At 53.4% G+C, this 27,697-nt stretch overlaps 1 protein-coding gene and 1 long non-coding RNA gene across 11 annotated transcripts; one reads left to right on the forward strand and one right to left on the reverse strand.

Moving 5' to 3' along the window:
• Nucleotides 1-3,071: 3,071 nt before the first annotated feature.
• KASH5 (KASH domain containing 5) lies at nucleotides 3,072-24,374 on the reverse strand. 10 transcript variants are annotated; one of them, XM_077131163.1, is made up of 21 exons: nucleotides 23,982-24,139; nucleotides 23,517-23,560; nucleotides 22,206-22,324; nucleotides 19,182-19,286; nucleotides 18,568-18,754; nucleotides 18,057-18,121; nucleotides 17,114-17,180; nucleotides 16,706-16,867; nucleotides 16,144-16,261; nucleotides 15,837-15,887; nucleotides 10,987-11,064; nucleotides 10,677-10,733; nucleotides 10,337-10,396; nucleotides 9,659-9,720; nucleotides 9,405-9,492; nucleotides 8,846-8,968; nucleotides 6,725-6,783; nucleotides 4,900-4,948; nucleotides 3,571-3,635; nucleotides 3,368-3,487; nucleotides 3,072-3,273 (listed from the first exon to the last, which is right to left on the reverse strand). In XM_077131163.1, the coding sequence occupies exons 3-21, from the start codon at nucleotides 22,246-22,248 to the stop codon at nucleotides 3,132-3,134; spliced, it is 1,701 nt and encodes a 566-aa protein (XP_076987278.1). In that variant the 5' UTR covers nucleotides 22,249-22,324; nucleotides 23,517-23,560; nucleotides 23,982-24,139; the 3' UTR covers nucleotides 3,072-3,131. The 10 variants fall into 10 exon arrangements, with proteins under 10 accessions (XP_076987278.1, XP_076987277.1, XP_076987270.1 ...); XM_077131162.1 differs by having other exon boundaries at nucleotides 15,837-15,894; nucleotides 16,142-16,261; XM_077131155.1 differs by having other exon boundaries at nucleotides 15,837-15,894; nucleotides 16,142-16,261; nucleotides 23,945-24,099.
• On the forward strand, nucleotides 18,402-21,740 carry LOC143658832 (uncharacterized). Its single transcript, XR_013163339.1, has 3 exons — nucleotides 18,402-18,722; nucleotides 20,236-20,360; nucleotides 21,482-21,740. It is a non-coding gene; the product is annotated as an uncharacterized LOC143658832 (long non-coding RNA).
• Nucleotides 24,375-27,697: the final 3,323 nt, after the last annotated feature.

Raw genomic sequence — 27,697 nt, forward strand, 5'->3', positions numbered from 1 at the left:
GGTAATCAGAAATACTGAATAAGGAAGGAGTATCTGTATTCCTCAAAGCCACCCAGAGTTGGCCAAATTTTAAAAATGATGAAACAGTCTTCAAGTCAAGAGCAATTTCCCCAGGTTGACGGCGCTAGGAAGAGACAGTGATAATTGGAACGCAAATCTGCGCAGTTTCAAAGGTGTAGATTTTCCACTTCTCTCGGAAAAACGGGAGTAAAATGCTAATAAGCAGTTACTGCTTGCAGCACTCATCGGCGGGCGCTGTATTTTCATCTCACAACAACCCCTCCTCTGCCTGCTTGAGGCCTTTGGTTGGATCCCGGCCTAGGATCTTCCCACGTTCTACTTTCTCCGTTGATCCGTCCCTTGTACAGTCTTTGAAGCCTTTCGCGAAATAGTGCCTGGAATTCCTTCCCTCCCCACTCTCTACTTCCCTCTCCCCAGGAAATTTTAATAGCCCCCAAGAGCTCCTATCACTAACCATACTGACAGCATCCAGACTTCCATCTCCAGCCAGGATTGTCTCTGGAGCTGAGGGCTCAGGGGTCCAACCTCCTCCTGGAATTCCCCCAGGCCCCTCACACTCACCATGTCTGCAATGAACTAAATCTTCCCCCAAACCCACTCCTTCTCATGGGTTCCCCAGTTTGGCTCTAATGCCTACCAGTGACTGGGTGAGGTTCCAGGTGCTGTCTTTGCTCCTTCCCTCTCCTACATCACTCCTTCACAGCCTGACCCTCATGCCCCAGTCTCTCTCCGCCTTGCCTCTTTTCTGTGTTCACATGGCTCTGCCCCACCTCGGGCCTCAAGCCTTTCCTCTTGGACCATTGTCCCAGCTTCCTCCCTCAAAACCCTTCGTGGGATCCTGCCCACCTCTCTATCTTATTTCCCACCACTCTGGTTCCAGATCTTTCTTTTTTTTCTGGCCAGCAACATGGCACTGCCAGTGGCTTTTCCCATGCACGAAGCTCTTTCCCACCACTTGATCTTTGCAGGTGCTGTTTCCTCTGCCTGTGGCCCCTTTCCTGGTCTCTTTTCATTATAAGACTAAGTTCAGATGTCTCTTCTCTGGGAAGAACTCTTTGTTCTTCCGGGCTGGGTTAGGTGCCTATTCTGGGCTCTCAGAACCTACCTCGAGCATCAAACAATTTAACACTGTCTATTCAGTAGGTCTGTCCCTTCCTTGCTTTCTTCTCAAAAACTTGTTTTCTTGCTAAAACTGTTCTATATTTTGCCCTGGGTTGTGGTTTCATAGGTGAATACATACATAAAATTTCATTCAGATGTACCCTTAAGATTTAGGTAACTGTATAAACTAAAATGTAAAGACCCCAAACCAAACAAACGAGCAAAAAAACCCATCCAGAACTCCCATCATTCTTGGGAGCAAACTGAGGCTCCTTAGCCTGGCATTTGGAGTCTCTGTTTTCCTCTCCAGCTTCATCTTGCAAGCTCTAGCCATGGCAAACAGATGATCAATAAATATCTGTTGACTGAACAAATGGCACCCTGGTCCATTTCCCACTTGCCATTTGCATTGCATTGGACATCTGTGATTTGTGCCTGGTTCAAATCTCTTTTGCCCCCTTTCTGCCAAGAGCATCTCCTCTTCCTCTGAGGACTGCCTGTCTTCCAGGTGGTTCTGGGGGTGCTGCCAATCTCATGACCCTACTTCCTGGCTGCAAGGATGAACATGTGACTCAGGCATGGCCAATCATAGCAGCCCACATCCCACATTCCTCTGGGACTCAGTGGCTGACTAGGGATGGGCAGCTGACTGAAATGTGGGCCCATCAGAGGCCTTCCTTGAGATTTTTCCACATGAGTGGTGGGGGGAAACCCCTCAGAGGTGGTAATTGCTAAGGTGGGGCTGCCCATGGCTGGGCTTCCAGGAGTGCAGGGACCACCTGCATTCAGAGGGAGGAAAGCTCACATAGAAAGAGAAGCAGAGTCAACTGTAGATGAGAAAGGCACGAGATGGGTGGAGGCGGGGGGAACACATGGAACTGCTGTATTGTACTGGAGATATTGTACAACTTCAGCACCTAGGCTGTGTCTGACACATAGTGGGTGCCCAATGCAGTATTTGTCTGGGGCAACAGTGGGGTTCTAGGTCCCCAAACACTCTCCTTTCCTCCTCAGACTTACTTCTGGTGGGGAGGGGTCTATGCATAATGCATCAAAGTTAGGACCTGAAGGCTCTTGCTGTTGACCAGAGTGAGATTATTTGGCCTTGCATGAGTTAGAAGGAAGGTGGAGGGTCTCCTACTACTGACCTAGGATGCAGTTAGGACTGGATCAACCAGGCTCCTTTCATGGGGCAGTGGCAGCATAGAGTCAGGACATGAGGAAGGGGGTAGGAAAGAGGTAGGAGGGACGCACAGAGCAGGGAGAAGAGATGTCCAAGAGCCCTTGCTCTTCAAAGCAGTCTGACAATGTATGCCAAGGCAAGAACACTGGTGATTGCAAACAGGTGGTGTGAAGGTGGTCTGCAAAAATGTTGTGTTGGGACCATGCAGTGTTTTTCAATAATTTGAATTAGTTGCTGTGGCAGGGCATCTTGTCTGACCCCCAGAATGCCCCTTATTAACAAACCTGATTGTTTTGGGGCAGTAAGGTGCCCAGCCCAGGTAAGGTACCTGATCGCTCAGTCTCCCTGTATGTAGCTAGGCGCAGTCATGCCAAACAGCTTAGGCCAATAAGCCAGGCACACAAGACTGCTGGCAGCTGCGGGAGGGCTTTAGGTTATCTTACAAAAAGGAAAGGACATATCCCCTTCTCCCTGCAGATGTGACTTATGAGGCTTTGAGTACTAGGGAAAGGCCAAGAGATTCACAAGGACCCTGGCCTCAAGCTGTTTAGGCATTGAGTTGTGAGGCCACAGCTGCTCACGGGATGAGAAAAATAACCCTGGCTGCTTAATTTACTGTGAGGCGTGTTTTTGGTGAAGAAAGGTAGTCACCAACACGAAGAGCCCGGAGACATCACCAACCTCAGTATTAGAGTGTGGATCCCAGAGTGCTCTGTCTGGGGCCCTGACGTTGGGGTATCCCAAGGTCCCAAGAATAGTGCCAGGGTGACAGAAACAAGGTAGGGGGATTTATTAGGTTAGAAATTTTGCTGAGGGGGACCGTGGCTTACACGGGTGGGGGCTGGAGGTAGTAGAGCTGGAGGTGGGGCCAGGTGGAGGGTGGGGACTGGCCCAGCAGCAGGACAGAAAGCAGCAGCAGCAGCAGCAGGCCCAGGACGGGCACCGGGATCCGCAGGTGCCCAGTGACCCTGGTGGGGAGATGGGGAAAGGGTTAGGAAGGGGCCCAGGGAAGCCCGCCATGCCCGACTCTCATTCTCTTTCTGGAGAGGGCCAGGGGCACACCTGACTGGCTGGGGTTGCAGAGGGGCCAGGCACAGCTGGTCCCAGTGCCTCCTCTTGACTGGGACCAATCCTTTTGTCACGGGCACCAGGGCTTGCAGGAGCTCCGGTTCAGCAGGACTGCTGGGGCAAGGAAGGGAAGCAGAAGTCACAGCTGGGCTTCTTCCTGCCTCCACGTCCCCTCCCAGCCCTGCAGATCCTGTCACCTCTCAGGAGGGCTTCCTGATGTGTCTCCAAGGTGAAGGCCTTCCAGAGGGATGCGGTGCTCAGCCTGGGAGGACAGAGGAGACGGACTTGAAACATCCTGGATGGATGCAAGTGCCTGCACAGAAGGTGGAGGAGCCCATCAGTTATGCGTGTGGGCTTCTCTGAGACAGACAGGGTCAGCTCCTGGTTCGGCCAACCATGGTTGTGCGTCCCTCAGCAGATCACCGCACCTCTCCATGCTTTCCGCCTCTGCTGAGCAGTATGGCAACGGTGCCCACCTTAGAGGGTTAACGTGGAGGTGAGATAAGTGAATGCAGGTAAGAAGGGTGCTTAGGAAATGGCCTGGCACACTGAGTGCTCAATAACACTAGTCAATATTATTGTTTCCATTTTCTGTCTGATTCTGGAAGTTTCTAATCTGACCAAGCCTCCCTGAGGACATAGGACATGTCCTCCACAGGTGTCCATCCCTGCCCTGGGCCTCCTCACCACCTCACCCTGCGTCTCCGTGGGAGCGCCTCCCAGTAGAGGTCTGCGCTTTCCTACCCCTACACCTCTGCGGGTGATGGTAACGATGACAACAACCAGAGTGACAATAATAAACAGCTACGGAAGCAGCAGTGCCATCCTCATCTCTACTACTGGCTGCCAGCTGCTGCTGCCTGCTCCGAACCAGGTTGGTCACCACGTGGCCTTGAACCCTTACACCACCCTGCGTGTTGGGCAAGAGGAAACTGAGGGAAGGGAGTACAGAGGGGCAGGAACAGGGTGGGCTTGGGAGTGAGGCTGCTGGAAGCTGATGTCCTCCAGGACCACCCTCTTGGCTGGCTTTCACACGGAGGTATCCCCAGCTCCTGGAACTGAGCCAAGCCCCCAGCTTCCCCTTCCCCAGATGAGTGACCCCAGGCTGCTGGGAGGCTGGGGAAGCTGGCGTGTGGGGCGCAGGGCAGGAGTGCTGTCGAGCCCGGAAGGCAGGCTGAGGCTGGCTGGGGGGCAGGGGGACTGTCCTTCCCTTGGGTGGCGCGTGTGCGTGTTCATTTATGCAATCCGGGGGTGTAGCCGTGTCTGTGGGACCAGGCGGCTGCAGCCCTGTGCGCGTGGCTGGGGGTCCCCGGGGAGCATTCTGGCCGCCCACGGGCCGCTGTTGGCTCTCATTAGCTATAGCAAGGGCCTTGTTAGTTCTTGGCCAAACGATTTTTCTCTTGGCTCCGGAGGAGTGGAGGTGGGGGCCCTGGAGGAGCGGAGACCACGTCAGCCTCCAGGGCCTGGAGCAGAGAGGAGGGAGCAGAGGGACAGGGAGAATCTGGGGAGGGTTGGGGGCTGCCTACCATGACCTGGGTCTCTGTTGGTCCCTCCTCCTCCTCTCTTCTAGGCAACCTGAGGAGAAACAGAGTCTCCAGAAGGGTCCTCCTTTCCTGATGGGCTTTGCCTCCCCCTCCCACCCTGCAGCTGGGTGAACCTAAGGGCCAGGAGTCTGCAAGGGATGGGCCAGGATGGGCCAGGATGGGCTTGGGGGTGTCACTGAGCTCTGGGAGCAAAATTTTGGGTGTAGGTCAGCAGGCGTATTTTGCAGGGGGAATTTTCCCAAAATTCTCAAATGAGTCTGTGACCCCAAAGCAAGGGGGTGGGGTGGCTCTGCATCTCAGAATGGCATTCCTACACCCCCAACTAGGAACTGAGGCTTACAGCACTCTCCCCTCCCTGAACACCAGAGACTGAGACTCTCTGCAGCCCCAAGGCATGGACAGAAATTCCACCTAACTTCCTCTTCCATGGGATCCTCCAGCTTTCAGTGAGTCTCAATCTTACCAGGTCTTCTTTGAGAACCTGGGACCCCAGCTCAGACTATGCCCTCCAAGAAGCCAACTATTTGGGCCCCATCCCCGTCCCTAATCATGTATCTTCGGTGAGCCAGCCCCTAGCCTCTGCCTCTCCTGGGATCCCAGCTGTCCAAGCCCCCAGAAATACCTCCTTGGGCATTTGGGGATACGATTTCCCAGCCCAGTTGCCCTTGGGAGAGCAGACACCAACTCTACCAGCCACTGCCCTACTTGGGGACCAGGGTTCATGCTCAGATCCCACCCCCTCAGGGCACTCCTCAACCCCTGCCCAAGAAGTGATTCAGTCTTGTAGGTCCCCACCCTCTGCCCTAATCGCACAGCTGTCTGATCCCTGAAACTTCTACTCTGGACCCAGGTGTCTAGCCCCCCAGCCCCTCTTGAAGTTCAAGCTCTCACCCCAGCTAGACTTAGGGGCCAGAGGTTTCACCACTTCCCTGACTCTCAGCTGCCTAAGCAGTAGAACAAATTGCCTCCCAACCCTAGAAATGCAGGTACCCAGGCACACTCCACCCCCACTTCTGCCCAACCCCTTCTCCCATTCATTTCCGGGCCCCCACCCTGGCTGATCTCAGGTCTTCCCAGACAAGTCCAATTAGAGGCCAACGCAGGCAGCCTCATTAGTGGCCAAAGCTGGGAGCCTGGAGGCAGGGAAAGGGGGAGGGAGGCACCACAGGCAGCCAGAGGCCCCAAGGTTAAGGCCCCACAGAGGGTGGGCTGAGGCATCCAGTGCTTTTTAGCGCCTCCCAGGCCTGGGCACTAGCCTCAGAGCAGTGGCAGGCTCAGTGCTGGGGCTTGCAAGTCCCTGCTGGAGGCCCACAGAACTACTGTGCAGTCTTTGAGCCTCAGAGAGACTTAGTAAGTTGCCCAAGGCCTCACAGTTGGTGTTTGAACCCTGGCAGTCTAATTCCAGAATCCCTCAGGATCCCATAACTGACTGGGGATAACCCTTGAAGGGCCCCATCAGAGTTCCCTGGATGCCTCAGAGAGTGCTCAGTGAATGAGCTGCCCATCTGCCTAGGACTGTGCCATTTTCTCATCTGGGAGTCTCCTTTCCTTATAACGCTCCTATCAGGCCCCATTCAGGCCCCGTGGTCCCAGCAGAGTCAGGGTCTGGGTTGATATCTGTCTCTCTCTCTGGACTGGGAGTTGCCGAGGGCAGAGCGGGGTCCACCAGCCTGGAGTTGGCTTGGATACAGAGCGAATGACTGGAGTGAATGGGTAGCCCCTGACTCTCCCCAGCTCCATGCATTTGAGAATCAGGCTCCTCACCCTGGGCCCCAGGTTGCAGGCAGGGAGGCCACAGACTCCTTACCACACTGCTGGCTCTATCCTTCCTTCCCAAGGCTGTGCTGGTTCTCCCTGGAAGTCTGTCTGTGGGAAATGAAAGGTCAGGGTCATTGAGGTGACTCTCCAGCCTCTTCTCACTCCAAATCCTCTTCCTGGGCCCCGGCTACACCTCATCCTAACAACGCCCACGTTCCTCCCCAGCCGCATGCTAATTCACCACCTTCTTCCACAGCCTACTCCCTGTGGGTCCCCTGACACAGGGAGGCTTCTGTTCCCACCCCAGGAACAGAAGTCAGAAACTAGGCAGTTGTCTTCAACTCTACCCAGCCCCCATCTCTGCGGGACCCATGAATCCAGGTTGCCCAGATACCCTGGGACATCCCATAAGCCTCTCACACCCACCTTGTCCCAGAAGCAGCACTGTGTTTCTCTCCCAGACCCCCTCCCTTCCAGGTTCCTGATCCTGGGGCAGCTCTGCCACCTGCCCACCCTCAGGACCCGCCCTTCCCTGCTCTCTCCTGATTGCTCATCCTCATCTGTGGCTTCAACTGCCAAATCTGCACTGACATCTAAACATATTCCTTGAGTTCCAGCCCTGTACACCCAACTGTCTTCTGGCAGTTCCCAGATATCCCTTAGGTCCCTTCCCTCATGCCACCACAGGGTAAATTCAGTGCCTGGGGCGGGCCGCGGTGGCTCAGCGGGCAAGAGTGCTTGCCTGCCATGCCGGAGGACCCCGGTTCGATTCCCGGCCCCAGCCCATGTAAAAAACAAACAAACAAACAAACAAAATATAATAAAATAAGAAAATGTTAAAAAAAAAAAAAAAAAAAATTCAGTGCCTTTCCCTCTTTTCTTTCCCTTCCCCTCACCCTAGGCTGACTTGGGCTTTATCTTCTTTCCTCCAGACCACTGCCCTGGCCTGCCGGCATCTAGTCTCTCCCCAGTCCTCAGCCATCCCCTACACAGCCCAGACAGTCTTTCTATATCCAGAGTATAGAAAGTTTCCAAAACGAACTCAAGTGTCAATGTCCCCATGGCATCTTCATCAGTCTCCCCCTGAAAGAGGTACCCGTCTCTGTGCTCCCACAGGGCTAGACCCCCACGTCCAGAACAATCCTCCCCCTGAATCAGGATGGTCCATCTGCAGGCTCCCTTTGCCAGGCCTTGAGGGTGAGATCCCAAGCCCTAGTGACTCAGTTCTGCATCCAGGTCCCAGCACTGGGCATGGCCCTCTGTCCCCAGCAACTTGGACCTGCTTCAGAGATCAGCACTGGACTGACCCTTGGAGGGCCTGTCCCTCCCAGGTGTCTGACACTTGTAGTAGGAACTCACTCTAAGTTATACTTTCTCTGGCTCAGCCCTTCTAGCTGTGACTGTGGATCTCTCCGTGAGCCTTAGTTTCCAACATGTTAGGTGAGGGGTGAGACTGCCTGCCTTGGAGAGGTACGGGGAGGGTTAAACACAGAGGCTGCTCCCAACCCAAGGAAAAAGTGATCAGAAAAGCCAGTTTCTTCTTTAAAAATGATGACCAACTTTGAAGCTGTTTCATGACTATATTACACTGTTTACAGAGCTGCTATTTTCTTTAAAAAGAAAAGAAAGGGGGGTGTTTCTAGTGCTAATGGATTGAAATTTCATTATGTTGTAGACATTGAAAATAACTTGACCCCATTATTTCAAATGTTGTTGAAACATTGTCCAGATAATTGTGTAATTCATAAAACGATGGTTATTGTGCAAATTAATAATGTTTTAAAATGGCCTCAGTTGGGTCCAAGATTTCATAGTGAGTTTAGTAAGCTTTTCTTAAAGGTCTTTGTATTCAGAAAAGAAATGCTTAATGTGTCTTTGGTTTTAGGATGAACAACCCACTTATTAGCTTTCTACTGCAGTACAATTTTAAATAAGGTAATCCTTGATGGCATATTTCCTAACAAACAAAAAGTACAATGCAATGTATGTGACTGCTTTGCTTGCTTCCATCCACTATGCTGGAGGACAGTGGTGGCCTGGCTGGCTTTGAGGTACACGCAGGCCCTCAGTCAACATTTGCTCATTGAATGAGGGGACAGAAAAAGGTAGGAGGCGATAGGCCTGGGTCTGCATGAACACCCTGAGCTCCAGACCCCCTACTCGGGCTCACCTGTTCCCCTGTTGGGGCCTCAGGTAGAAACTCTGCTTCATCTTGGGTCTCATCGATGACCTCCTCCCACTGCCACACTCCACACAGAGGGTTGGCGAGGTCTGCAGCTGCTACCTCTTGTTTCTGGGAGAAGAGCAGTTGTTTATGAGGTCATATGGGTCTGCTTAAGGTAGAAGATGTGGTTGGAGAGGGGAATAGGGTGAGATATGCAAAAGGGTTGGTGTGGGACTGGGCAGTATTTGGATGACAGGAACAGGGAAGGAACAGCACTGAGGTCTGGGCTAGAAGTGAGGCGAAGGACTGCCGTGGCTCTGGGGATGAGCCTGGAGTAGGGGCTGGGTCAGGCCCAGGTCACGGTGGGGCCTGACATGGGCCTGGGATGGACAGAGAACGAGAGAAGAGCTGAGATTGGGGTGGGAGCTCTTTGGCAGCGATGTGAGTCAGGGGCTCTGCATGTGGGCCAATTGCCCAGAGCTCTGGAGCCATGGGCTTGGCTTGAGGGTTGGTGTGGGAGATGTTTGGTGTTTCTGCTTTGGAATGTCAAGAGGTGCGGACCCACCTGTCGAATAGCCTCTATCTCCACGCCCAGGGACGGGGGCGGCAGCATGGTCCAGCCTACTTTTCTCGCCTGGGCCCCTTCAGGTAGCCTGACCACACAATCAGGAGGCTGAAGGCTGCCTCTAGGTCTGCCCACCACTTGCTGGTCAGCCTACTGCTGGGGACCCTGCCCTGCCCACCTTGGGGCTGGAGGTCAGGGGTCCCTGCTCTTGGAGCTGGAGCCCGACCTCCTCCCATCCCCTGCACTTCGCTCACTCTGGCCTCTCCTGGGTCTGACTCAGCTGCTCCTCCAGGTGTGAGATTTCCAGCCTCAGTTCCTGTAGGCGGAGGGGGATAGATACCTGGTTCTCCACTCTTCCCCACCCTCCACTGCTGGTCTCCACTTCCAGGGTACCCTCCACTTCTCTAACTTCTTTGGATCTCATTCACCCCCAATTCCGTACACATATTGCCAAGAGACAAGGGAAAGTTAGCAGTGACAGAAACTTTGGCTGCCAGGGGACAGGGAGCAATAGTAACCCAGAAGCCAGCCATGGCAAGGAAAATAAAGAAAAGGAGGTCAAAGATGGAGACACATGGGAAAAAGAGAGACATAGATGGAAAGAGAAGCATGGAAAGGCCAGAGACACACCAGGTACAAAATATAAGACACCTAAGGGCAGAGATAAATAGAAGTCACCTGGGGAGATGGGTGACTGGCCCCAATGATAGGGAGAGTCAGAGAAGATGGGAGAGGCCAGAGAAGACACTCATAGAGTGTGAAACTGAAGGGAAGACAGAGCTCCACAGAGTGGAGGGGAGGGAAGCAGAGAGGGAGAGACACACAGTCACACAGTAGACAGAAAGAAGTAGGAAATCAAGGGAGTCAGAAAGGACCAGGGAGGTAAAGGAAAAAGAAGTGGCAAGAGCTAGGCTGGGCAGCGGACAGGATACCTGGGCAGTGGTTCTGTATTCCTCCAAGGTCTTGGCTAGGTCCTCTGCATGACGAGTGCGCTGAGAAAGCCCAAAGCTAACTGAGAACCAGCCCAGACCCCAAAGACATAGAAGCTGGGGTGGAGGCTGGGGAGTAACTAGCTGTGGGGCTGAGGGGCAGGGTGAACAGGGGAGGAGCAAGGCCCAGAGGGGGCTCCAGATCCCAGGTCATGCTTGTGACCCCAGGGGACCCCCTAACCTCTGGTTGCTTATCTCCAGTATTTAGACCCAGGGTCTTCCTTTCCAGCCTGGGAGAGGAGACAGTGGCAGGGTGGGGGAGGTACACCGGATGGCCTCTCACCTCGGACAGAATGGCGTCTCGTTGGCAGATGAGGCGTTCACACTCACAGAGCTGCCACTACCAAGGAAGGAACCAGTCCATCTTTGTGGCCCTCAGGAGTTCCCCCTGACCCGTCCTCCTCCCCAGGTCTCTCCTCCTCCACCCCAGTCCCTCTCTTCAACCTCCCCAGATGTCCCTGGACAACAGCTACAAAGAAAGAGATTTTGCTGTGCAGGTGTGACCCTGACTCGCCCCAGGCTGCAGTGGCTGAATCTGAATGTGGTGAAAGGCCGCAGCCAGCAGAGGGCTGCCAGGCCTCGGGAGGGCACACCTTCAGAGTTTCCCGCTCCATGGCCAGTTCCTCGCTCCTCCTCTTCACAACATCCTGCTGGGCCAGTAACTTCCCATTCTGGAAGAAGGAATGGCTGGTCAGGGTCACTGCCACAGAGGCCGTTGTTACCGGCCCCTCTAACCCCTCCAAATACTTGAGGGAGACCTTGGCATCGTCCCTGGGCACACTTCCCCAACCTGAAAAATTGGAGATGGTGAGAGGACCTATGGCGTGGAGGCACAGGGAGCACCTTGCAGGGCTTCGCTTATCCCTCCTCCCTCCCTTGCAAGCTCAGGGACTCGTGTTGTGAGGAGCAGCTCTCACCTCGGGGGTAAAACCTGTAACTCAGGCCCACAAAGGGAGTGAGTACAGAGTATGTCTGTGGTGCCTGGCTTACACCAAATGCCCGAGAATTCTGCACTAGGACTGTATATTTTGAAAAATTATTTTTAAACCTTTGTGTTACAGGCATACCTCGTTTTATTGTGCTTCACAGATATTGAGGTTTTTACAAATTGAAGGTGTGTGGCCACCCTGCAATGAGCAAGTCTATCAGTGCCATTTTTCCAATAGCACATGCTCACTCATGTCTCAAGGTCACTTTCTAATTCAGGTATATACATAAGCTATTGCATACTTAGTAGATTACATGATAGTGTAAACATAACTTTTATATGTGACTTGCTATATTGCAGTGATCTGGAAGTCAGCCTGCAGCATCTCTGAGGCGTGCCTGTCTATGTTTCAACACACACCAAGTAAAAAGATCAATATAATGAAGCCCACTCCCCATATGCAGCTTCAATCATTATATACATTTTTCCTAGTTTTGTCTTCTCTATATCCTCCAGGCTTTTGATTTTGTTTTACTGCATTATTTTAAAGCAAAGCCCAGGCATCACATCGTTTCACTAATAACCATTGCAGCATTAGTCTCTTGTTTGAGGACTTTTTTCTTTAGCCTACCCACAATGCCATTAACACCCTCAACAAAATTAATAACCATCCCTTAGTTTCATCTCAGACCCAGCATGGGTTGGTTTTTCTTTGGTTGTCTCACTAGTGCTTTTTGCAATGGGTTTGTCTGAATGCAGACCCCAATGAGGCCCATGCCTCCTTTGGGCTGAAGTGTCACTCAGTGTCTGGCAGTCTGGCAGTGCTCCCCCTTGCTCATGCCCACTCTGACCCTGGCACTTCTCCATGTTCATCAGTGGTGGAAGAAGGCAGGTCATTTGTCCTATAGGACTGCACATGTTTGGTTGTTTGCATTCTCAGTCCCTGTATGACATCCAGCAGTTTCCTCCAATCTCATTATCTCCTGTGACCTGGCAGGCAAATCTAAGAGCTGATCTCCTGGCGGTGCCCTGTGCGTCATGTGGTGCCGACCTCCTGGTGGTGCCCTATGTGTCACATGGTGTCACATGCCATTAAGAAGCATGGAATGTCTGGTTGCCCTAACAATATTTTTACTATCATTATCCCAATTTTACAGGGGTCAGTGAGGGGCAGAGAGGCTGTGAAACCAGTCCGAGGTTATGTGTTGTGGGAGTGGGCTCAAGCCCAAATCTGATTCGGCATCCTGAGCTTGTAACCCCTGATTCTCCTGAGCCAAATGGAGCCCTGGGCAGGGACAGGCCACAAAGAAACAGCTTCGTCACTCGCTTCAAGTGCTCAGACTAGAATGGCGAGGACGCAGAAGTCCCGACTGCTCACAACACCTCTGTGGAGGCTGGCCTGGGCACTGGGCAGACACCGGTGAGGGGCTTCTCCTGGCCTGCAGGAGATCAGTCAGGGAAACCTTCCCACAGAGGCAGGGCCTGTGCTGAGTCTTCAAAGGACGAGAAGAAAAATCCATTGAGGAGGGTAGCTCACACCAGTCACAAAATGTTGTCAGAATAAAATGGCCCCAATTCCATTCTAGCATTTTCAGGTACCAAAGGCTAGCAAGTTGCACTGAGGTTCCTTCTATGCCTAGCAGTGGCCAGGGGAATTGTTTTGGGGCTCGGAGGCAGGCTGAGGGTTCCCTTTAGCTGCGCCACTCGGGTTGCTAGGGCCAGCACCTCCCTTCCTCCAGCTGGGCTGGACTCCAAGTCGCCCCTTAGTCACTCACCCTCCCTCCCCCATCTCAGGTGAAGGGCGGAGGAAGGACAGGCCAGGAGTGCTGTGTCAACATCTGTCCACCTGGTTGGGATCTGCAGGCTGAATCCTGGGCCAGTCTGCAGGGAAGCTGGCCTCAGATGCTCCTGCCCTCTCTGCCAGAGGCTGAGCCCTGATCTAAAGGTTCCCGCAGCAAGGCGGCCTGAGCCCTGAGTGTCCCCTTACCCAGCACTATTCTACTGTAACTTGAGACCGCAATCTATAGGCGCTTTGCAGCCTGCAGAGGGGCAGGCAGGGTGGAGGGAGGGAACCAAGAATAGCTCCAGTGTTATCGAGCGCCTAGGATATCTCAGGCTTGGCTCAAGGATTTTGACCTGAGAGCAAGCCTTCTGGGCAGGATCGCTGGCTGCCAGTCACCATGCTACTTCCGTCCACAGACAGACACCTGCTTTTGTTTGGGCGGTGGGGGTGGGGTGGGGGTACTCTCCATGTCTCAGGACAGGTGAATTCCAGCCCCAGCCCTGGGTGGGAATCGACATCAAAATTTTGGCAGGTGTTCTCATCCTCCTCTCACTTGTTCACCTCCCCCTCTAGGGGTTAAGGAAGGACAGATGCTTTCCCAACCTTCCTTGCAGCTGGGAATATCATAGGATCCAGTGCTGGCCAGTGTGGTGCAAGCTTTCTGATGAAAAGAGAGGGAAATGACCAGACCCGAGCATTTGCTGGGCCCCCTCCCCCGCTCTTCCCGTTCTGAAGGAGAAGGTGGGAGCTGTTGCAGTCATCTGCGAGCACAAGGCCATGTACAAACAAGCCCAGTTGCCAAACCAACAGAGGCCACCTCCTCTGAGAACTCATGCTAAATAAACATGTGTCCTTAAGATTGAAGCCACCATGTCTTCAGTGTTCTGTCCCCTGGAGCTGAAAGCAGTCCTGACAGATCTGTGGTCAAGACACCCTCGCCAGGGATGGGTTTGGCTGTAATTGTTTGATGCCATTCTGGCATATGAAATGTAAGGCGGGCCTGGTAGGGGCTTTAGGGAAAGTCTTCCTAGTTCTTAAAAGGAGATGAGGATGAATGGGTAGCTCAGTGGTAGAATCCTTGCCTGCTATGAGAGAAACCCGGGTTCGATTCCCAGCCTGTGCCCTCCACCCCTCAAAAAAAAAAAAAAAAAAAAATTGAACAAATGGCGTTGCCATAACAAGACACATGGAAAAAGAATGAAACGTGACGCCTACCATACAGCATAAAAAAAAATTAAAATTAAGAAAAAAAAAAAGACATAGTTTGGAAGAAATGGTCACATCCGGTCTGCAGGGAATGCCCTCCTTCTGTGAGATTCCCATTGCCCCAGGGTGAGGCTCTGATTCATGGAAGAATCAGGAAACAAAAGAGAAAATTCTGGATTTAAATTTAAAAACCATAGTGCATGGCTGTGGGCAGGAGATTTTAAGGGGACACAATCAAGCATGCATTGGGATCAACTGCCTTGGTTGCACAGAGATGCTCAGAGCTGGAGGAGGGCACAGGAGAGTTCCAGAGGAGAGCCATGGAGTAGAAATGGGCCATACGCTGCCCTCGACCCCAGGGTTAGCTCTGACGGGTGGAGTGGTGCAGTAGAATCCTGCTTCCCAGCCAGTGCCAGAACCACCCAGGCAGGAGAACAGTACTGCAGAGAGGGCTGTATGGGGAGTCGGGGGAGAGGGCCCTGTGAGGCCCTCTGGTCTCAGAGTCACCCAAAAGCAGTGAGACCCATGCTCCAAGAAGGGGCTTGGTGTGCAGGTGAGGGGGGTGATGAGCAGACGCAGCAAGGTTTACACCTCCAGAGATCAGAAGGCTATGCGGGCCTCTCAGCGGACACTGTGGCAGCAGAGACCGAGGCCGAGAGCTGGCTGGGGCAGCGAGCATCCATCTAGTGCAGGGTGGGACAGGTGCCGAGCTGTGAGTGGGCACCGCCTGGAGCACTGGGACGCTGAGTGGGCCTTCTGCCACTTGGATGCCACCTAGTGTGTGGGGGGGAACTGTGGTCTTCAAATGATGGGCTTCTGTTTCAACCTCAAAGGATTGGGTGCAGCCGGAATAAATTAAGGTGATGGTTTTAGATGCAGATGGAGTGGGGGCTTGAGTCAGAGGCATGGCTGTCCAGGGCCTATTCTTGTGCCAGGCCCAGCACTAAATGCTTTCATTTCATCCCCAGGATTGCCCTATTGCACAGACACCATTCTCCCGGTTCTTAGAAAAGAAAACGCGGAGGCATGGAGAGAAGTCACTTGCCTCAAGGTTGCCCATCATGTAAGAGGCAGAGTTGGGATTGGAACTCAAGACTAACTGACCACAAAGCCTAACTTCTTTCCCCACCAAAAAGTTAACACATGAACAATGTAAGTGAAACTTCAGAGAGCACTTCTCGGTCCTGCCTTGCCCAAGATGTCCCAGGCATCCTCTGATTTAAATCTCACCCACCCCAGCAAGGATATTCCAGGGCTGTGCCCACTCACACAGGTGAGGACCCAGGCAAACATAGGGAGGTGCTAGGCCCATGCCTATGATGGAAATCTCAACTTGCATCCATTGTCTGGCCCCGCACTGCACACTCTTAACCTCCTACTGCTCCCAGGTTGCAAGGCACCCTTCAGAACCATTCCCAGACTACTGGAGGTTTCCCCCTCCAGGCCTGTCTGCTGGGTGGGGGTGCTGGAGACAGCTGGGGAAGGCGCTGAGGGAAGTGGGAAGGGTGGGAGCAGGCTGGGCTCACCTCCTCCTGCAGAGTCTCCATCTCGGTCACCAGATGCTGCTGCTCCTTTTCCTGGACAACCCCAGGGAGAAAACAAAGACCTCAGTTCCAACCTCCTTGGGCCCACTGCCCTCCCCCTTCCCGGGTTCCTCCTGCAGTCTCTTCTATCAGGATAGCTGTGGCAGATTGGCCTGAGAAGGTCTGGGGAAAGTGGGGCCTGGAGTCAGGAGGAAACAGGGTGACCTCTGCCCCTTCCTCTTCAAAGTCAGGCCCAAGTTCTCAAACTCCAGGAAAGAGGCAGGAAGAGGGCGCCTTGGCCAGAACCCACCGTCTGCCGGGCCTGGGCCAGAAGGCTGCGATTCTGTTCCTCCAAGCTCTTGGCCAGAGTCTTCAGGTCCTCCAGCTCCTCACCCACAGCCTTGGCAGACTGCAGAGCCTGTTGGGTACTGAATGGGGAGGGGTGGGTGGGACATGGGTGAGAGAGGAGGGCAGAGATACATAGAGATGGACCCACACAGGGAGACAGAAGCATAGAGAAACCTGGGGGTAGGGTGGGGAGTGGGCAGACAGACCAGAGAGAGGGAGGGACAGAGACCCAGAGGAGGGGTGGGGGGAGACTAAATCAGAGAGACCACAAGAGACCTCAGACAGACAGAACACAGGACTAGGAAGAGGCCAGCGATATGGAGAATCAGAGACGGAAGAACAGAGAGAAATCTGGAGCGTGGAAGCAAAGAAAGCAGACTAAAACAAAAAGACTGAAAGACAAGAATGAGAAAGCGACACAAAAGAGAAAGATAAAAGACAGGAAGAAGAAAAGTGAAGAAAGGAACAGATGCAGAGCAGGACTGGCCAGGGTTGGGGCGCCCAGAGGAGGTGAGCCCACCCACCTGCGGAGCTGCCTGCGCAGGGCCGAGATCTCTTCCCCGAGGCGCACCGCCCCCTCCTCGGCTGTCTCCACACTTCGCTGCAGTTTAGCGTTTTCCACCACCAGCCTGCGGTTGCTGAGCTCCAAGTCCTCCAGGCTGCTCAGCAGGTCAGCAGTGGCGGGCCTGGGGCACAGAAAGGGCAAGAGTCACTACTGACAGCCCCTGCCTCCCTTCCCCAGGTCAGGGTGTTTGGGACATGGGGTGTGTGTGGAATGGACATCTCTCTTCTGGAAAAAGAGAAGCAGGAGGGAACCTCCTCGGCTCTCCCGGAGCTATTGGCCAAGTCTTGTCCTGTCCCTGCCTCCCCAAAACCCCCATGCCTGCCCAAGCCTCAGCTGGAGGGGCTGGGAGGGATCTGGGTATAGGTACAGCTCAGGCCGGGGATCTTCGCCTCCGAAGCTCTCCAGGTTGGCTGGCTCTTCAACTTCCGAACAACCTGGAGGGAGCAGACAGAGGTGGTCCCGCTCTGGGGGGATCGCCTGCTCTCAGGGCTGCAACCACCCTACCCAGCTCAGGCCTCTCACCAGTAAGTACCTCGAGCCCAGGCTGGAGCCCACTCATGGTGATCTCCGATGGACAGTGCCTTGTTCTCCCCATATGGGCTCTTTCTCCCCATCAGGCCGGCACCCCTGGCCCTGCCCCTCTGACCCTTGATCCCTCTGCCCTGCTGCTCTGCTCTGCCTCTGCTTCTGCCCCTGGACCCCAGCCTGACTGGACGAACTTCGAGAGAATGACAAGAAAGCTGTGTTCCTTTGTTGGTTGGGAGGCAGGACAAATATAACAGGAACACTTTTTCATTGGAGGGCCTCCTACCAGTCAGGTCCTGGGGACAGGGTGGTAGGCAGACAAACCAAATGTCTGGGCAGGAAAGAAACCAACTCCCAGGGCCCCAGGTATGAGGGCCGAGGGGAGGCAGGGAAAGGCTGGCCATGGAGCAGCCCCAGCAGAGGTCCGTGCCTGGAAGGGGGGCACATTCCAGGAACTTGGATGGGGCCAGAGGGGCTGCCGATGCTGGGACTGGAAAGTCGGCCCGCTGGAGCTCAGCGGCAGAGGTGCACTGTGCTGGGGCTGGTGGAGGGCGGGGTGGGGGGAGGTGGAAACTTTCTGAGGGAAAAAACCAGAACACTTGGAAAAGGGTTATTATTGGAGGGGTGGGTGTGGGTGCTTTGAGGGACCTAGAAAGCCAGACTTGCAGCTTCAAAGTAGAGCAGAGGTCCCTGATCCCACCCTAGTCCTAGCCCCGCCCCGTGAGAAGTTCCCTCACTGTCTGACCCTGGGCCCACCTGCTTCCTTCTATATATAGCAAGCTCACCAGATGGCAGTTGCTGGGAGGTCAGGGCCCCCTCGCAGGCGGTCTCCTCTTCCAGCTCTAATCCCCTGTTATCAAAGGGACAAGGTTTAGAGGCCCCCTGCAGCTGCCCCCCAATCTTGAGCAGGCACTGGCAGGGGGATTGTGGGTGGTAGGAGGAGGGGACTAGATCAGGTGAAAGCAGGCACTGTGGGGACGAAGGTGAGGCCAGATGGCACAACTGCAGCCAGATGGAAAAGCAGGAGGGGCAAGGCCTGAGTTTGGAGAGGGAGGGGTGGGGCCTCTGTCAACTCCTAAGCTCCCCGCTTATCGTCCTTCCAACCCCCTTTTACTTCTGCTTCCCAGATAACCTCAGCCTTCCCATCCCAGGCAATTTGTCCTCACATCTTCCTCAATCCTTCTCTTTTCTCTTCTTATCAGCCCTGGGCCCCAAAGGTGCCAACTGCAGCAAGTGAGAATGAAGCTGGATCTTAGGAAGGACTTCCAGGGGGAGGCTGCAGGTGTGAGGACTCACCCATCCAGCTGACAGGCAGCGATCCAGTCCCGCATTACGCTCAGGAACGTGTGCAGGTCCACAGTGGCCTGGGGACCCTCCCCGTTGGGGTCCAGACTGCGGGCCAGTGTTTGGAGGCGTTCATCCTGGGAGCCCTGTCCTGTCACCGCCTCAAGGTAGGCCAGTACATGGGTCACAACGACGAGGCCTAGGGAAAGAGCACTTGGTGAGGAAGTCAGGAACAGCCGGGGTGGGACTGGGGAAAGAAGGCAGCCTGGGAGCAGGGCAGCACTCACTGAGAGGGTGGCACCCCCACCCTACAGCCAGATCTGGCCACCGTGGGTAAGACCCTTGCCCTCCTCTGAGTCAGAGAATGTGGCTACCAGGGTGGACTCAGAACAGAGATGAGATGCCAGCCCTGCCCCTATTGGCTGCCCTCCTTTACCTCCCAGACTCCAAGTCCCCAGCTCTCTCCTTCCCCAGGTCCTGCTCTTCACCCTGAAAAGCATCCCTCCAATTCCTTATCTACTTGCCTCCCATCACCCCCTTGTTCCTGCAGGACCCCCAGGCCCAAATGGCTTCCCCAGTTGCTGGCCACCCGCCCCATCATCTTGACTCCCCGCCATTCCCCCCACCTGTCCGCTGGGGGTCACAGGCTTCGAACGTGGAATTGAGTACTTGCTCCTCCAAGCTGAGCAACGTCCCCAGACTTCCATCCTGGGGCTGGTCCCAGGGGTACACTGAGGAGACAAGAGGGCAGAGCCCACCAGTGAGGGGGAGGGGAGGAGGAGAGGAGGAGGGCAGGGAGGGATGAGCCCCTGTCCCTGGTCCTGCTGCAGAGAAGGAATTCTTTTGGAGTTGACTAGAGTTGGGGCTGGTGGGGAATAGTAGGCAGACTGGGGTAAGGCCAGCAATATGTGGGTCTTCAAATCACACACCACAGAAATGTGGGCTCCCTCTTGCAGGCCAGTAAGTACCCCCTGCTGTCTAATCCTTTGTGACATGGCCAATTCCCTGTGGAAGCCCAGACTAGGCTCTCAGATTAGCCTCTCTCCTTCCTTCTCCAGCCTCTCAGACTTGGCTGGGAAGGGGCTAGGGGTGGGGGAGGGCCAGGGAGGATTCTGGGAGGAGCCAGAATGAAGGGGGCCCCAGGAGTCAGGAACAATCCAGTAGTGCGCGCGGGCTGCATCTCCGGTGGCCCGGCCTGCCGGGGGCCTAGGTCCCTCTCCTCCCCACAGCCCCAAGGTGAGTCTGGCACCATTGGAGCCATGACAGGGGGTCTGAGATGTAGGGGTATGGGGCGGTTCAGGTAGGGTGGGTGGCAGGGGTGCCAGACCAACCTGGGCTCAGAGCCCAGCTGCACACCTGTGGGCAAGTTGCTTTTCCTCTTGGACCCTCAGTTTCCCCTCCAGTAGTGTGCGGTGGTGGGGCTGCAGAGTGATCCCCTCCCCAGGGCTGGGCATGTGGCGAAGAGCCGGTTTTGTCCTCTGTTGTGCCCACAGTGCTCGCTCAATAACTGCTCCCTGAATGAACCAACTTCTAGTAGCTGCTCATCTAATCAGGGCATCACTGGGCTGGCCCCACCTCTCCCTGCAGCCTGGGGCAGCTGGACACAGAATCCCACAGACTGGGGGCAACCAGCCTGTTTTCTTCCTCTGAAAACTGGGGGCAGCGTTCCCTCCCTCCTAGGATTGTGGTACCAAGAAGAAACGAGATGTAACCTGTACAGCCTCTGGCAGAGGGCCCGGTGCATGGTTGGGGCTCAATAACCAGAATGAACATTTACTGCGCGTGAAGTAGACGCCGCGTGCACTGTGAGTTTTATGGGGACTAGCTGGTTCTACGCCTGCTATTATTAGTGCTACTTTATAGATGAGGAGACTGAGGCATAGAGGCTAGGGACCTGTCCAAAGACACCTGTACAGTGTCAGCCCTCCTTCCCTAGCCTCTGGTCCTTGGGAAAGGGAGTGGGGACTCAGTTGCAGGGATGCCCGGCCCGTACCAGGGCTTTATCCACAGTCTCGTCTGCTCCTCACCATCCTCCTCGCCCAGGGCTGCTGGCTCCATCCTGCCTCCCCTTCCCTCCTCGGGGTTCTGAGGACCAGTGTGTGGCCTCCACTTTCTCCCTGGCCCCTCAGGAAGTCCCCCATTTCCTGAGAAGTCTCTTCTGTTCTCTTTTCTTTATTTTCATCCTCAGCGTCTCTGTGGGCATCCCTGTCCCTGCTTCTTCTCTCACTTTCTCTACGGTTCTTTGTCTCCATCTTTTCCCTATCCCTCTCTCACTCTGTCTTGCCTTTTTGTCTCTTGCCCCCCCCCCACATTCTTCCCTGTCTCCCCCTTTCTGTACTTTCACTTCCCCACCACTCTCCATTCCCAAAGCCTTCTCGCGCTTCGCTCCTGCTGTCTCTTTCTCTCGCTGCCTTCCTCCGTCGCCAACTCTCCTGGGCGTGTACCTTTCCTTCAGCAGCCTCCCCACTTTGGCTCGCCCTTGCACAGGGGATCCCTGGTAGCAGCGCGCCCTCTGCTGGTGTCAGCAAAGTTGACTTGTTGCTCATCAGCCGCCCGTCCTCTGGGTCCCACACTGGCATCTGCCTCTGGTCCCAGTATCCAGAACATCCCGGGGCCAGAGGCCAGGCCGAGCTCTTTGGCCTTTGAGAAAGGACAGGCTCTGCTACTGGACAACTGGGAATCTCTAAGACAGGGGCTCTGGCCCTGCGTCCCCCATTAGTCTAGGCTTTCCCAGAGGGTGCTGGCAATGCAGAACCAACAATTCTATCACTTCTGGGTATATGGCTTTTGACCAAAGACTTCCTTCTCTCCTGAGTCTCAGCTTTCCCACTTGAGAAAAGGGAATCAGAATATTGTGCTCTCAGGAATAATTTTCTGTCGAAATCCGTACTGCCTGTGGAAAGCTCATCCCAGCTCTGCTTCGCAGCCACACCTCATTGTCAGGACAACTGTTGGGGACAGCCCCATCGCTCCCCTCCACTTGGCAGGTGAGTCTCAGAGAGGGCAACCCAGCACCTGGACGACAACAAGTGCAACACACGATGCTGATAGTGTAAAATATACGCTGATCATAAAGACTTAGCCAGGAAAAGAGGACACAGCTCATCAGTACATTTTCGTTTTTGCCTGGATGCTGGAAGGATACTGTTTTTGGATATACCAGATTAAATAAAATCTATTATTACCATTCATCTTGATTGTTCTTCTTTCTTTCTTTTTTTAATTTGGTTGCTAAAAAACTTTAAAATTTACAGTCACATATGTGGCTCGCGTGATGCTTCTCTTGGGCAGCCCTACCCTGGGGAGTGAGAACACCAGACTGAAGGAAACAGATGAAGGGGGAGTAAGCACGTCAGTGTCGTGATGAAAAGGATAGAAGGAAAGGGGACAGAGTATAACAGGACAGCAGTCTCACATACAGGAAAGAGATGGCATCTGGGCAGAGACCCTAAGGAAGCACAGCATGGGCCTGCCAGGAAGTGGGGAAGGGGGAACAACGTGAGCAGAGGCTTCCTGGCTTCCCCTGAGGAAGGGGAAGTGTCAGCTCCTGCCCCCTGCCCCTCTCCGGGTCCCCAAGTCCCAGCCTGGAACCCCTTTGCTCCTGTTGCTCACCCCCCCCCCCCAGGGCACACAGGGGCCCAGTCACCTACTTTCTGCAGTGCGGCCTCCTGCCTGGCCCTCCGGCAGCTCCATGGGCCACCCCCACTGCTTGGCAGCAGCTGGCAACACTAACAGCCTCTCTCCATCACCAGGAGGGACCTGATCATTCCTGGAAGGACAACGGGCAGGACAGCCTGCTCAGTCGGTCATCCGCAGTTGGGGCCCTCCTGGCGCTCTAACCTGTTTGCCCGCCCCCGCTAGGACTGGGGCAGCTTGCCAGGGCCTGTTTTATGGACTGGAGGTGTGGGCTGGGAAAATGGGGGCCTGAGGGGGGGCGGCAGAGATCAAGGGTGACTAGTGGGGGGGAGGGGGAGGGGAGGGTCGAGTTGGGCAGTCTTCCCTCCTCCCTGAAGCCCCGTCCCTCCTATCTACTGACTACCAGTCTCGCTCTCCTTCCCTAAGGCCCCGGGCTCAGCTCAGGCCTCGTCCTCTCCCCCTGGACTGTATCCCAGCCTCTAGCCTCCTGGTATTACCTCGTCCATCCTCCACCAGGCCCCAGAGTGAATCTGCCCTCCCCTGCTCAATGCCTTTCTGTGGCTCCCCAGCATCCTGGGGACAGAACCTGGACCCTGGGCCTGGCACTTAAGGTCCTGGGTGGCCTGGCCCCACCCATCTCCTTCTCAGACACAGTGTCACAGTCCCTGACCCCTGGCAGCCCTTCCTGTCTCCACTTAAGACGTTCCCTTGGGTAAATGCTCTGCTCCCCACCCTGGGGCTGAGCCAGGAGCTGTCTCTGGGTCCCGCATTGCCTTGGGCCACCAGGGCACCCTGTCACTGGACTTCGGGCTCCCCCTGCTCCCAGTTCTTCCATGGCTCCCTAGTGCCCCAGCCCCATGCAGGGTGGTCCCCAAAATGCCTTCCCTCTTTTTGACATTTTTCTCCGCATCGGCAGACTCCCAGGTCCCCTGCCCTCACCATGCCCCGGGGCAGCTCAGCACGTACTCTCAAACCTGCTCTTCTCCCGGAGAACCACGTTCCCCCAGGCATGGACCACCCCCAGGCACTAGCGTCACTCCTGCCTAGCCCTGGGTAGCCTTCCCAGGGCCCCTCCTCTGAGCTTTGGCCATCCCCCGTGCAATTCTGGTCACAGCCAGCTCCACCACAGGACGGCAGGGGCTGACCCCGGGACATTTCCCAAAGCGACTGGGTGCTGCACTAATTCACTGGGGGGCAGGCGCCATCCGGGCTGACCGCGGCGGGGGTAGGGGGTCTGCGCCCGAGTCGGTGGGGTCCTCAGTGTCCCCACAAAGCGGTACCCCCCCCACCCCGCCCTCTTCCTTCCTCACCATGTCCCCCCTCACCCTGCTCTCTCCAGCTCCCAGCGGGCGCGCGGACTCAGAAGGTCCTAGAAAAAGGGGCGTCTGAAGGGAGACGCTTCCGGGGTTTGGACAACCCTCGGGGGTGCAGAGAGCGACGCTTAACGTGGGGCCTGTGTCCTGCCTAGGTTTCAGGGACTAACTCAGGAAGCGTCACCGAGGCTCGGCTCAGATGAGGAGAGCAGGACCGGGCTTTGACGTACGAGACCCCTGAGGAGCTCGGGCATGAGGGTGTCTCTGATTGGATTTGGGGAGGAATGTCTGACTAGCATATTTCGGGGGTATGATAGGATCTCAGGCGCTCCCTGACAGGATTTCGGGGACTCCCTGAAAGGATTTGTTGGGAAGGTCTGACAGAGAAGCCTGACAGGCTTTCTACAAGATTCTGCCAGGCTTTCAAAGAGGACTCTTACAGGATTTAGAAGCCCTGATTTGGGGCGTCTCGCCTACAGTTTGGGGGTCTTTGTCAGGTTTCCTGGAGCGGCTCTGACACGGATTCTGTGGGGAGTCTCGCTCACGCAGGGCACACCCAGAGCTGCGACCAAATCTCGAGACACCGACGAAGGCCACTAACAAACGACGGCAGTTGCGCGCGGTGAGGGACTGCGCGTGCGAGAGCATGCGCAGCAACTAAGCCCCACCCCTCCCCGCCGTGCTCCCTCCTTGACGCAAGCGCACATCGCTGAGAGGGCGCGAGCTATTCTTGTTGGTTACCTGTAACGGCAGTGTCGCGCATGCGTGGGTCTGCCCGGGCTCGCGCCCACGCTGGTGGCAACTGCGCGTGCGCGTTGGCGAAGCTGGGGCAGTGGATGCGTTTTAACTGTTGCGGCGAAGGAGGGGCAGTTGCGGCGAAGGAGGGGCAGTTGCGGGAGCTTTGCGAGGCCTTGTCTGCTGGTGCCTTAAGCTTCTGCTAAATGACGCTGAGCAAGGCAGAGGAGGACTGAGGGACCGCTCGTCCAGCCCACACCGTGCCCTTCCTACGCTCTGTTCCTTGCCAGGTGGCCCATTCCCGTCACAATGTCCCGCCCTCTCCCTCCTCACGGCTCTCGCTCTCACGCCGGATTCCTTTTGTGACTCCGGGAACGCTGTGTCAGGAGGACCCCGAAGGGTGCTCCTCAAAGCATTTGGTTCGTTCGGCTTGGGAGGAGGGGAAAAGTAGTCCTAGTTTTTCTACATAGAGGAGGAGAATTACAAACAATGGATACTCAAGAAGGGGGGTGTGGGACAAAAGGTGTCCCTTCTTCTCTGCCTCCCTGATAGTCCAGACACAAAAACAGAATCTTATCTACCCTCTCGTTCATTGGGCATCATTCATTCAGCTGTGACGTGCTCAGAATCCTTCCCTGCTAGGCTGTCTACATAGAACCCCTGTCCCTCTAACCACCTTTTCTGTTTACGTGGTCTTCAATGGTTTCACCAGGTGACAGTCTATGTTTAGGTTATTATTATTATTTTTATTTTAACATTTGTTCCCCCTATTATTTATTTTTATTCCATATGTTCTACTCGTTTGTTGACGTGGTAGATAAAAGGAGCATCAGACACAAGGTTTTCACAATCACGCAGTCACACTGTGAAAGCTGTATCATTATACAACCATCCTCAAGAAACATGGCTAAGACTCCATCTCCTTCTGCCTGCTCAGGACCCTCCCTCTTCCAACTCCTCATCTTCTCTCTTTCATAGTTAGCTGTTCATTCCCAACTGGATTCTTCACACTGGGCTTCTAAGCATGCTTGAATCTCTCTCATGAAAGGCAAACAAAATATACTGACTTATTATATAGATATTTCTTCATAGGGTCTAGTATTTTAGACTAGCCAGAAGTTGTTGAACTGTAATCCATTACTCTGGTCGTTGGTAATGATTGTTTAACTATATTGCAAAAATAAGGGTCAGTTGCTGTGTTTGTATGGACCTACTTCTTGATGTTTTGCTTTGTTTCACTGATTTTGTATATATATATACACATGTCAAAACTGCACTGCGTTAGTTAATCTATCTCTATTGTAAGTCTTAAAAGTGAGTAGAGTGCAATGCCAGTGGTCAGTAAGAGGGAGAGGTAAGGGGTATGGGATGTATGGGATTTTTCTTTTTTCTTTTTATTTCTTTCTCTGGAGTAATGTAAATGTTCTAAAAATGATCATTGTGATGAATACAGAAATATGTGATGTATTGTGAACCACTGTTTATTTTGGATGGATTGTGTGGTGTGCAGAGCTATCTCAATAAAATTACATTGAAAAAAAAAAAAAGAAACATGGCTACTGGAACACAGCTCTACATTTTCAGGCAGTTCCCTCCAGCCTCTCCATTACATCTTGAATAAGAAGGTGATATCTACTCAATGCTTAAGAATAACCTCCAGGATAACCTCTCGGCTCCATTTGGAATCTCTCAGCCATTGACACTTTGTCTTCATTTCACTCTTCCCCCTTTTGGTCGAGAAGGTTTTCTCAATCCCTTGATGCTGAATTTCAGCTCATTCTAGGGTTTTCCTTAATCCCTTGATGCTGAGTCTCAGCTCATTCTAGGATTTCTGTCCCACATTGCCAGGAAGGTCCACACCCCTGGGAATCATGTCCCATGTCACGTAGGCAGGGGGAGGGTGGTGAGTTTGCTTGTTGTGTTGGCTGGAGAGAGAGGCCACATCTGAGCAACAAAAGAGGTTCTCCTGGGGATAACTCTTGGGCCTAAATCTTTTTTTTTTGTCTGTCTGTCTGTTTGTTTGTTTGTTTTTCCTTTTCTTTTTTTTTCTTTTTACTATTATTATTATTTTTATTTTTTTCCTCTATATTAACATTCTATATCTTTTTCTGTTGTTTTGCTAGTTCTTTTCTTGGGCCTAAATTTTAAGTAGACTTGACCTATCCTTTGTGGGGTTAAGTTTCATATGAACAACCCCCAAGACTGGGGGCTCAGCCTATAGCTTGGTTGTCCACATTGCTTCTGAGAATATCAAGAATTCAACTTGGGAAAGTTGAATTTCTCTCTGTTCTCACCATTCCCTGAAGGGGACTTTGCAAATACTTTTCCACTCACTGATCGAATCACTCTGGGATTCATCAGGGCATCACTCTGGGCAAACCAACAAAATCTCATGTCCTACCTGAGATTCCAAGTACTTATGGTGTTCAATCAAACTACCTACATAAGTTATCTTAGGAAATGCACTAGTCAAAATATAAATTTTGTGCCAAGTAAACATTGTTTGCTTTAGTCTCACACCTAAGGTGACATTTTAAAATATTAATTACCATCTATTTTCAGCACCCTGCAATAATGACATTCCTTTGTTCTTCCTCATGCAAAAACATTTTAAAAATCTGTACATTTAGTCACTATCATTATACACTCTAGGCATTCCTAGATTATACCATCTCAATCTTTAACATCTTTCTTTCTGATTTCATTTATGCCCCCAGCCCTCCTCCCTCTATCATTCTCACATGCAGCTTCATTCAGTGTTTTAACATAATTGTATTACACTTAGGTAGTATAGTGCTGTCCATTTCTGAGTTTTTGTATTCAGTACTGTTGCACAGTCTGTATCCCTTCAGCTCCAGTTACCCAATATCTTACCCTATTTCTATCTCCTGATGGTCTCTGTTACCAACGAAATATTCCAAGTTTATTCACTAATGTCAGTTCACATCAGTGAGACCATACAGTATTTGTCCTTTTGTTTTTGGCTAGTCTCACTCAGCATAATGTACTCAAGGTCCATCCATGTTGTTACATATTTCATAACTTTATTCTGTCTTAAAACTGCATAATATTCCACCGTATGTATATACCACAGTTTGTTTAGCCACTCGTCTGTTGATGGACATTTTGGCTGTTTCCATCTTTTTGCAATTTTAAATAATGCTGCTATAAACATTGGTGTGCAAATGCCCGTTTGTGTCTTTGCCCTTATGTCCCTTGAGTATTGCCGGGTATTGCCCAGGTCATATGGCAATTCTATACTCAGCATTTTGAGGAACCGCCGAACTGCCATCCACAGCGGTTGTACCATTTGACATTCCCACCAGCAGTGAATAAGTGTGCCTCTTTCTCCACATCCTCTCCAGCACTTGTCATTTTCTGTTTTGTTGATAATGGCCATTCTGGTGGGTGTGAGATGATATCTCATTGTGGTTTTGATTTGCATTTCTCTAATGGCC

The sequence above is a fragment of the Tamandua tetradactyla genome, chromosome 16 (genome assembly GCF_023851605.1).
Source record: "Tamandua tetradactyla isolate mTamTet1 chromosome 16, mTamTet1.pri, whole genome shotgun sequence".
Taxonomy (NCBI): Eukaryota; Metazoa; Chordata; class Mammalia; order Pilosa; family Myrmecophagidae; genus Tamandua; species Tamandua tetradactyla.